The following is a 12,057-nucleotide window of genomic DNA, read 5'->3' on the forward strand; positions in this document are numbered from 1 at the left end:
CACACACCTCAACAGGCCAGATATCCGCCTGGTGGAGAGTGGACCTGGGAGAAACTCACCTCATCACCAGTCTTGGTATATTCTTCTCAAATCCAGGCAAGTATTATGAATAGACTTTACAGTAATGAACCATTACTCACTACTCAATGAACACATCATCTGAGTGTTAATCTTATAACACCAAGTTGCATAGAAATACTGTTATCGTCAGTGTGGTTAATACCTGTGCAAAGATTTTAGGAATATATTATTTCAATACTGGCAACTAATACTTTGCCCGAAGTATGGTCTTCGTTGGTAAAAGGAGGTATGATCAATCTGTACATTTTTGGAGCGGTCCATCGAACGGCCAGTGAACTGATGAACCAGTTAGATCTGAAGTATTCCGATGTTATGACACACATTGTTCACATCATTGTGTTACATATACGATGCCGGCCCAGTTAATACCATGTATTCAGTGAATCTAAGTATTTCATACATTTTGCCTTAGAAATACTTTCACAAATGGTGACATTGTCATGATTGTGTAAATAATCTACCCAAATTGCCTTAGATCATTCCAGTCAAATATCAGTCTGAATAAATATAGATATTTTCACTATCCACTGTGCAAGCTGAGACTACGGCGCCTTGACTGTACACCTAGATCGTTCATTCACCAGCCTAGATCTGATTCATCATGTTTTCCTCCCACATTGACGTCTTCATTTACATTGTGTTTCTGTTTAATTCTAGGACGAATGAAAGGTTTCTTGGTACATGTTGACAGTCACCTTTGCTACCGACAGAGTCAGCCCTACCGTCCCACTTCCCCCGTCAACATCAGCTGTGACCCACCCACACGTGGACAATATGTCACTGTAGAGCTGCCAACACTGGACGACTCGGAGTACATTCTCAATCTGTGTGAGGTGGAAATATATGGTAAATAATGCATGCTGATATTTTTTTCTCATTGGATACTGTGTGAGTGGCTGCTGTGATGGATGTTAACATCTTTATTCAAGAAGAATGTAGGCTCCAGGCCCATGTTCACATATACATGTGGTAAGTCAGCATACATCGTGTGTTGTGTACGGCATTACATATACATATACATATACATATACATATACATATACATATACATACACTAATACACATACACATCCACATACATATGCATATACTTATATATACACTTAAACATATACACATACTTGCACATATACATATACTCATGCTTATCCATATACATGTACATAAATTAAACATATACATATACATATGTACATATACACCCATACATACATACCCATAATGAAGAGGGAGTAATAATTAATCAGCAGGTTATTCTGAGACAGTTTGCATGATAGATATACATGGCCAACTTTCTAACGATATTAACATCCTCTGATCCGAAAGGCATGTTAAATTTATCACGCATAGGATATGATATAAATTTAGTAGGTAAATACTTTTAGCGCAATATTTTATACCGTACACAAACCATAAAAAATGGCACTCATCTTCGATGTATCCTTCATGACAGACAGTGCACACCCTTTCATCTGTAGGAGTATTCACATATCTGCCTGTTTCTATTTCAAGTCCATGAGAACTGCAGCGGAATTGTGCCATGGCCATGCTGAATTTTGCAATTGTTAATCGTTTGAGATATAACACTGTTCCAAATGTACCTTTAAAAAAGTATAATTTCTTGTTTTAGAGCTATTGAATAGCGAGTAGTGCCAGTCCTGTTCAAACGAACATTTTAATCTTACCATAACTTCCGTAATGAAGGATTCTTTACTAATTATTGTTTGTGACTCCCACATATCACCAAATCCAAGTCAAAACTATAAGTACTTCATTTTGGAAACCCAATTACTTTTACCATTATCAGTTGTCTGTAAAAGCATGTTATAACACTTTTGGGGGTATTTTGCATTAACCATAGGTAACAATCTCATCCAGAATTTTATTGAGCGTTTAGATGCAAAAATATACAAGGGATATCTGCCACATTCACCCAGCACTGTGTAAATTGGCGTCGATGCCTTCACTCCAAGGAAGCGTTTACATGCAAACATATGAATGGTTTCTATATTACGTACACTATCTAACCCCCACACCTCATCCACAGAAGAATAGGCGTGATTTTCGTGTCAAATACCCTAAAAATAATTCATACGGAATTGGTTTAAATCTGTGTGATGTCCTTAATGTGCCTAACAGAACTTTTCTAGCTCGGTAGCTGCACTTTTGGTATGTTTATCCCGCGACAGTGTTTTAGTAAAAGCGATAAATATTTGTAGAATGGCACGCATTCAAGACGTTCGTCTCTGTAATACCATTTTCCCTTTTCGAGAGAATACCACCATTCTTGAAAACAACCACTTTAGTTTTATCCAAAATAACTTTTAGCTGATAATTATTAAAATATGATTCCAGAGTGTCGATTCTTTTCTGCAGACCAAATATTGTGTCAGATTTCAAAATGACATCGTCGGCAAACAGTAACCAGGTTTGCACGTGGATTCAATTTTCTGTGCTAGTTCATTAATAAACATTGAGAATAAATAAGGGCTAAGGACGCAACCCTGACGTACACCCAGATCACATTCAAACATATCCAAATACATATTATTAGACTTGACACATGAACGTACTCGTACATTTTTGGAGAAACCCCTCTCTTTAGTAAAACCATCCATAATTTCAACCTATTCACTAAATCAAAAGCTTTTGAAAAATCTACAAATAAGGCATAAAGATTTCCCCTTTTCTTTGCTAAATACCGTTGAATGACTGATTGTAAAATACAAATATTGTCAGTGGTAGAATATCCCTGACGAAATCCGGCCCGTGATTCCACAAGTTTGTCATAGGCATTAGTCCAAAATGTGAGACGTCTGTTCAAAACAGATACATACATTTTATTAAAGTGCATGGACGGGCTGTCAGCAAAGTACTCGAAAGTTTCCACGATTATCAGCCAATAACAACACGATTTTTGTAATGTGGAGTGATAATGTAAAGTAATTTCTGTCTGTGTACATTGTCCACTACTAAGAGTTCTATGTTAACTATATATATATATATATATATATATATATATATATATATATATATATATATATATATATATATATATATATATATATATATATATATCCGATTAGGATAATATGTGTCACAGTAACCTGATGGTACTTCTACAATAATCGTAAAATTATTATTAGATTACAATACATTTACTATGATACTATAATACGTTCACCATTAATAATACCAGTTAATGATACCAGTTAATAATACCAGTTAATGTCTGTTGGTTTCTTTTCAGAGTGTGCAGACGGGAGTTTCGGGCCTGGCTGCACTTCCTGGTGCTACTGTAGGAACATATCTGAGGTGTGCGACAAAACCACTGGACACTGTGACAGTGGGTGTACTGACGGCCGTACTGGGGCTGACTGTCAGAGACGTGAGTAGATACGTCTTCAGAGTCAAATGATTGAGTTTTGCACTTGAAAGAGTTAGGTCTGTTTTTTTTCTGAAAGATTTACTTAATACTACACAGTTTTCCTTACGAGTAGTAGCATGGGTTTGGATATTTTAAAGCTAACAAAAAATGGATATGAATGTTTCCATGTTGGTTCTCCCACAAGGGAAAAACGTCCTGGAAGTCACAAACGAGCTCAAGGATATCTCAGGACAATCACCAGTTTAACATGTATATATGGAAGGACGTGGCATATGTGATGGAGATCACATTACAAATGCTTAAAGCCTTGGTTGGTTGGTTGTTTTTAACGCCACATTCAGCAGCATTACAGGTATTCCGGTAAGTAAACAATCGAGTCTGGACCAAACAGTCCGGTGATTATCAGCATGAACATCGATCTACAAACTTGGGTTACTATGACGTGTCAACCGAGTCGGCAAGCTTTACACCCGATCTTTCAGTTCGGGACGTGGCGATCTCATGCTGGGAGAAATGCTTTAAGAGTGTCATTTCCAACAGATTTTGCATTATGTTTGATGTGTTCTCAAGCAAGGATTTACTTTAAGAATCACATAATAATTCTTGTGTTATTGTAACAAAGATTTATCCTTATATTTTCTTTTCATTGCAAAGAATAACTAACCAAACACGGGTCTTGACATTGTCATGATGCTTGTTGGCACGGTGTTGATGTTTTTGAATGAAAATACTGACACAGGAACATGCATTTGTGTTCAACACCAGGGTTAAGGTCCCTGAGTTCACGTTTCACAATGGCTGGTCCTAGCAAAGAGGATGAGTATTGTGGTCTTTGAATGGCCTTCATGAATATTTTACCTTAAACTGATCCAGTTTGTAGAATCTTCGAATATCGCGAATGGAATAATGGCTAACATTGCAAAGATGATAAGCTACACAATGTGATTCCAAATCAGATCCCAGCGCCCCCTACATTCGATACTCCATATAGATAATGACAGCATCACCTTCACAACTTGTGAGACAAAGAAATGTGAGAGTGTCCATATGACCTGTTGTATCCTTGTAACTTTGTGAATACCTCGGGTGTAAAACTGTACCACAGAATAAATAGGCATACTGTTCAGTAACTAATATGAAACTCAATGTTAACAATCAGCCACTGTCTAGTCAGTATCCCGGTCCTTACACATGAAAGCCACATTGACTTCGTTAATCTTGGTAACGGTTCACACGTTTCACTGGAATATAATGTTTGAATCGTAGAAGTAATGGTGATTTGAAAGGCATATAGGAAATAAGCATTTATTACACTTACCAATGTTTCCGTATTAAGAAAATGTTTCGAAGGATGTGAACCGTTGATGAAAACAACACTCGGACCTCCTAATGGATAACAGGTTGTCATTACTGACAATAAGTAGAGTATTTAAGTAAGTCTTTAAGTAGACTGGTGACATAGAGGTAATGTTGGCATGGAGCTACTGTCGGTGTATGTATTTTAGGAAAGGCATTTGTTTTCTGTGAAACCTAGTGTGTGGCGACGGACGTTTCGGGCCTGGCTGCACTTCCTGGTGCTACTGTAGCAACACATCTGAGGTGTGCGACAAAACCACTGGACACTGTGAGAGTGGCTGTGAGGATGGATACACTGGGATGGGATGTCAGGAAAGTAAGTCCATGATGACCTGGACACCAGCCAATAACCGGTGTACTTTGTCAAACATATTAAATAGGACGTATGAGAGATGAAATTAGTTACCTTGTATTGTGATAAAGTACGTTTTCATTTCATCATGATCTCAACAAATGGTCCAGCCTATACAATTTCTTTAAAGAACATAAATTATACTCATGACTGACAGGATGCAGGAACAAGTTCTACCAAATATCTTCTGTAAGCATGTGCTTTCTGCTTTACTTTTGAAACAAATAGCCTATATTCTATCATGATTTAGTCACAATCAATTCTGAGGTTTCTTATTTGAGGACAAAACCTCAAAACAAGATGCTACAAATACCGTTACAGCTTGTCCTCGGGGACGCTATGGTTCTGGCTGTATGAAGACGTGTGGACATTGTTCTGGGGGAAATCAGAACTGCTATGAGATAGACGGGAACTGTACAGTTGGTTGTCAGGACAACTGGGGCGGAACATTGTGTAAAGGTTTGTACTAAGATTTATGTGTATCTTTCCACCAGTGATTTTTTCATGTTCCTTGGCCAGGGTGCGTTTACCTATTTGTAAACATATCTTTAATAGTAATTCATGAACACATGCCTTTGCTATTGCTGAACTCGTACACTAGTAAGTAAGTCGTTCTGCAACGGTGCTCATACTAGTATCTGTAGCCGGGAACCATGTTATATTACCGAGTGTATTGTTGAGTAGAGGTGATGCTTAACCAGTAATCTGATTGCACATATATACAGTGGAAGCTGGTTAAACCGGCACTCACGAGGACTGGGGAAATAATCCAGTTTAGACAACGTGCCGGATTGTAGAGCTAATGATAAATGTTCAAGCCACAGACCCGACTGAGATTTTATGGTGGTGTTGACACCTTGCGGATTGGACAGATGCCGGTTTTGACAGGTTCCTCTGTAAATTGTTCATGTAGCATATGACCACATACGCTCAAATTATAATCTGCAAACCAGTGTTTAACAAGTAACAAGTTCGGATCAGTATCACAAATATATCTGAAATAATCCTCAGCAGCAGTAAGAGGCCCAAGCACTGGTATATGTGAATAACCGACCTTCCAGAATACTGACAATGATGAATACCTTCATGGTCAAGGAGATCGGCATCCGTTCCTGAATCAGGAATGGCGTTGAAAACTGGCTCGGATTCAGTGTTTACATGTAGGCACTGAGATCTTAATTTTCAAAATCTCCGTATTGTTGCTCTTGTAAGGCTGTAACCAGCCTGCTAGAAGTCATTCCATCCAGGGGCGTACGGCCCAAACGACGCATTGGCACATTTGACGGCGGTGCTGTTCAGCAGCACTTGGTAGTTCTACACCAGCTACCACATAGAAACCTGGTCTCCACTCCCTACAAAATAACCAGCGGAAATAATTGACTGTGTCTCCCTTTTCATCTGTCATAATGAAAACAAAATGGTATATGTCGTGACAGATTTACCATTCACATTGTGGCTACGTTGATTGGATGATTCTTCATGTGGACATCCATTCATGGGATGAACAGAAAGTATTATGAAAACTCTTGTGATGTTCCAGAGTGCATTGACCACAGGTTCGGTGACCAGTGTGACAGGGAGTGTAGATGCAAGGACAGGTATGACGTGTGTGACAAGAGGACAGGTCAGTGTGACTCTGGATGTGAAGACGGGTGGACAGGACTGGACTGTCATACACGTGAGTAGCTTGGTCATTGTGGTCAGGCCCATTTATTATACATGTATGTTGTGTAGGTTTCACAGGTATATATACACTTAACTCCAAATACTGTGTGTGTGTGTGTATGTGTGTGTGTGCTCGCGGGCGCGCGTGTGTGTGTGTGTGTAGGTAATCAACTATATATAATAAACTAATCTCTTAGAATCAATAATTAATAATGGAAGATTGATTCCATTCATGAAATACCTACATACACCTTCAAGTATACTTAAGGTTCAATGGCGTCAGTGACTAACCTGTCACTCTAACTTTATACCGAGTTCACATCACACTGACATCACATCGAATGAAGAGATGACAATGGATTATGATCATTTCAGAAAATGGGTAAATGTATATACAAACAGCAATTCAAAGGCGTCTTCACAAAATATACTTGGTCAGTTAAAGGAGTACCTAGCATTACCAAGCACTGGTGAAATACCTTAATGTATTTGAAACTGTTTTATACTAAATGCTTCTTCCTCCACGGATATGCTGATGTAATTTTTCAGCATGCCAGGACGGGACCTACGGCTTCAACTGTACAGGCCAATGTGGGAGGTGTCAGGGTGGACAGCCATGTGACAAAATAGGAGGAGAGTGTCAAACATGTGCTCGGGGATTCAAGCCACCGTTTTGTAAAGGTAAGGAGCTGCGAAAAAAAGTATACTTTATTTAATCTAAAACAAATTAGATGTGTATATGTTACTATCAGATTGTGAAATCAGTCATTTTCATGAATGACTAAGAGGTTTAGTCATTTCGTGTCATTTTGTGTAACAACAACCAATATAATTCAGTCACTTTATGAAATTTCACTTAATAACTTAATCTACAAAAAAAGATCACAATTTCAACATCACTTATTGTCAATAACCGTTAAAACTCTTGTGGCAGCGACTGTTGTTGGCAACAATTTCCTTTTTGTGAAGTCCTGGAGTTTGGGTGACAGGACTTCGAATCCTTCAAACTTGATTCGATGCGTGGGGAATTTTTGTTGATGGTCTGTGAGGGCGTATTTGCTGTCTGCCTTGGCTGTAGAGGTTTTGTGTTCTTTTATGCGAGTGTCAACGGGTCGGGAGGTTCACCTATATATGAATCACCATATTCACTGTTGATCTTGTAAATCACTCCTTGTGGGGGCTGCATGCTGGAGGGTGGGTTACGGCCATTGGCTTGGTGGATGGCCCCGAGGGTTGGAGAGTCAAAGAAGATGGTGACGATGCCTGCTTGGTGTTTTAGACGTTTGCTGATTTGACAGGGGTGTTGCAAATATAAGGAAGGGTAATTCTAATTGGGGCGGTTTCTTGCTTGGTCAGTTTGGGTTTGTCCTGGAGCCTGGTGGAGATGGTCCTCTTGACTAGGATAGATGGATCACTAGCACTATTTGTTGGTTTACCTCCCTACTGGTCTCTCCCAATTATGTACCACCTGTTTATTCTATTACATGCTGTGGTTAATTTTAATCCGCTGTTTGTCACAACATGCCATGTATATAAAGCTTCTCACTATTTGGTTGTATTCACATTTAGCTTGATAACACTGTCAGAATCTACATCGAAACGTCACTCAACATAATAAACAACAAGTTGTAATCCTTAAAGCTGTATGTTTCATTTCTGACTCACCAACTTCTAGAATGTCCATTAAACAAGTATTTGGCAATACACACGAACCTGTAACTCTTTTGTAATGATATTTGGGTTGGACACGTGAAACACTACCTTCCTGAGGATAAAAGGCAGACTTTTTAGCTGGTGTGTGATGTTCCAGAGTGCAGTGACCACAGGTTTGGTGACCAGTGTGACAGGGAGTGTAGATGCAAGGACAGGTATGACGTGTGTGACAAGAGGACAGGTCAGTGTGACTCTGGATGTGAAGACGGGTGGACAGGACTGGACTGTCATACACGTGAGTAGCGCAGTCGTGGTGGTCACCGTCAGCTGTTAGACCCAACTATTATACACGCATGTTGTTTAGGTTACAGACAAGAAAGTTGCAGGCTGGAATGAGGTTACACTTACTAATTCAGGACATAGAATATTTCAAGGACAGAAATGAACTTAGGAAAAAGGCTCCACTGAATATACTGACTATGAGGTCATATCTACTGGGTTGAAATGATGTATTATTAATATGCGGACTCCAGTTTAATTTTAGTGTATGTATTAAGTAGTTGCTTAATAAGTAGCTGTGAAACACGCGGTCAGGACTTAACATGTGCGTAAGTATACTATTTTGATATGCATAAAGCTGCTGAGTACTAACATCTTGTGTCCAATGATCACATAAAACGACATCCGTTAATCCTACAGATACATTGAAAACACAGCTTGACAATATGCGTCGTGTTTAAGTTACACAGAAAGTGTTAATGGTGTCTTTAAATCTAACTATGACGTTATATATTTTGGAATAGAATGAGCGACGGTGTGACGTCATATTGTTGTACTGCTTGGTTTAAAATTTGTTTCATTTTCCTTTATTGATATGGGTATACAGACTACACATTAAATACCAATATATATATATACTGGTAGTCCAACACGACACGATGAAAAATTGATTTACAAATCAGGTGTGTTAAAGATGAAATTTATTATCTTTTTTGTGATATACTATCCATGTTTCCATGTAACCGTGCTCTCAGCCAAATGGCTCATCCTATGCAATGTCGTTACAGCTTGTCCTGAGGGACACTATGGTTCTGGCTGTATGGAGACGTGTGGACATTGTGCTGGGGGAGATCAGAAGTGCCACAAGGTAGATGGGCATTGTACACTTGGCTGTCAGGACAACTGGAATGGAACATTGTGTAAAGGTTTGTATCAAGGTTTCTATGGTGCACATACATGGTTGTAGAACTAACACGCCCTATAACTAATCGGTATGAACTATATTTTCAATGTAGAATAGTACAATGTAGACTGGATGCAAACAACAAGAGAGGTTCCGGTCGAAAACGGTTCCACTGACACAGTCGACTTTGGTTCAAATTGGACCACGACAGCACTTGGTATTTCTGTAAAAACAGGCTAGTTGGCGAAAACACGCACAGTCGCCACTTAACATAACCCATTATACCACTCAAATGTGTTTCCCATAACTGATTATCTCTCTTTTATCTACAAACTCCACATCCACAAATTAGATGTATATATGAGACAAATATTTCCTTTTGACCCTTTACATTTATTCTTACACATCCGTGGGTGAGAAACCCATGTGAGATAACTGGTATCACACATATGTGTGAGATCGATTTCCAATCCCGTGATTGGCTTCTCCATGGCGATGGCCTAAGGTCAAGTTATGACGGACTACTTTCTTGATAAAACTTCATTGCTAAGTTTCTCGTGCTTCAGTCGAATGCAGACCTGTTACTCGTGACCAATACTTTAAAACTCTGTATAGCTGTCGCCTACCTTAATTGTGTGATTGCATTGTAACAACATTAGAACTTATGCAGGAGAGATGCGACAGGTTTCAAGGTATCGTCTTGCGAAACTACCTGACACGGTAACGTCAGTGCCAGTATCTGGGGAGATCGATTTCCCTACTGACTTAATTGATGAGCGGATGAAGCGTGATTTTTTCACCGATGAACCTGGTGCTTGTAACGATACGGATCGACCCCCAAACCCTAAAGAACTATATGATCATTCGCAAATTGACAAATTCGTTCAAGACAATCAGAACAGAAACACACAACGTACAACAATGTACAACATAAAGGCGGTTGCAAGGGTTCATGATTGCAAATGGCGACACGCGTCCTATCGCGTCCATTCAACCAACAGAACTTTGTGACATTGTGTGTACATTTTTATTTCCCTCAGAAAGGAAGATGGTAGCAATTATGAACCATCAACAGTTCGTGGGATGTTGTCCAGCTTTGACAGGTACCTTAAGTCAAAACACTACTGTTCATCACTCATCAATGATCGATGAATTCGAAAAGTTGACCACTGTTATCAAAACTAAAGAAAAAGTTCTAAAAACTGATGGAATTGGTCACCTACCTCGCCGTGCTGAATCGCTCACTGACGATGACATCAACAAGCTGTATGAAACAAAACAACTTGGTCCTCACGATCCCGAATCGATTTTGAACACCATGTGGCGGAACAACACCACTCATTTTGGAATCCGTAGTGTTAAACCACACAGTGACATGAGATGGGGTGATGTTGCACTTAAAATTGACTCCAACGGTAGAGAATATCTTGAATTCACAGACAGGCAGTCGAAAACATGCCAAGGGGATAATCCTTTAGGTATCCGTAAAATTCAGCCTAAAGCATGGGCAACTAATGGTGAGCGTTGTCCAGTATCCATGTACAAGCTGTACTCGAGCCTCCGTCCTGCAGGGTACTCCGGTCCAGATACTCCATTCTACATTGCCACTAACGCCAAGGAACCATCTTGCAAATGTCCCTGGTTTAAACGACAACCGGTAGGTATTAATAAACAGAGTTCAGTCATGAAAAGAATGTCCAAAAGTGTTGGTTTCGAAAATCGACACTTCACGAACCATTCAACTAGAAAATTCCTTGTCCAAACACTCTCCGATGAAAATATTCCTCCAACTCATATTATGCAGATATCAGGTCACGGTAACCTACAAGGTGTAAATAACTGCAGCACAAAGGTTAGGTTGGATGACAAACTTTCCTCAATATTTTCAGCTCCGGTGTATGGTGGGACATTCAACATTAACTTTTACGGAAGTGCAAGTCCACCCTTTTGCGAAGACATCCTCCGATGTCGACTGTGTACAAATTGAATGAGCGTAACCTAGCACATGTTGAAATGTAATTTCACTAGAGAGAGAACCACTTACAGTTGCAAAGTCATGGTCTTTAAGTGTTAAATAAAAGTTGTTTGATTTTTTCTTGTTTGCATAATCGCTGTTGCCTTAAAATGCACAAGTATGACTGATTCTTTCTTGTGGAGGGTTACAAATGTATATGGTGTTAGTAGTCTGCCCAGTGACGTCACTCTTTCATGACGATGCGTTATGTATCAATGCGCCACTACAGTCAGAGAAATGGCGAAATATACATCGAGTTGATCCAACGTAGTAAGATTTTAGGTGTGTAAGAAACAGATTACTCTACTCGTGTCTGTCAGATACCAGTTATCTTACAACTCTCTTTCGCTCGTTAGATACGTTTT

At 39.3% G+C, this 12,057-nt stretch overlaps 1 protein-coding gene across 1 annotated transcript in view; it reads left to right on the forward strand.

Annotated features, from left to right (window-relative positions):
- The window catches only part of LOC137296249 (multiple epidermal growth factor-like domains protein 6), a 289,784-nt gene that overhangs the window by 252,246 nt on the left and 25,481 nt on the right, over positions 1–12,057 (forward strand). Inside the window, exons 18-24 of the mRNA XM_067827995.1 lie at positions 3,332–3,469; positions 5,004–5,141; positions 5,499–5,636; positions 6,718–6,855; positions 7,392–7,523; positions 8,653–8,790; positions 9,563–9,700. Coding sequence (XP_067684096.1) covers positions 3,332–3,469; positions 5,004–5,141; positions 5,499–5,636; positions 6,718–6,855; positions 7,392–7,523; positions 8,653–8,790; positions 9,563–9,700 — 960 coding nt within the window. The remainder of the gene's footprint in view (positions 1–3,331; positions 3,470–5,003; positions 5,142–5,498; positions 5,637–6,717; positions 6,856–7,391; positions 7,524–8,652; positions 8,791–9,562; positions 9,701–12,057) is intronic.

Source organism: Haliotis asinina, chromosome 9 (genome assembly GCF_037392515.1).
Source record: "Haliotis asinina isolate JCU_RB_2024 chromosome 9, JCU_Hal_asi_v2, whole genome shotgun sequence".
In the NCBI taxonomy this organism is placed as follows: domain Eukaryota; kingdom Metazoa; phylum Mollusca; class Gastropoda; order Lepetellida; family Haliotidae; genus Haliotis; species Haliotis asinina.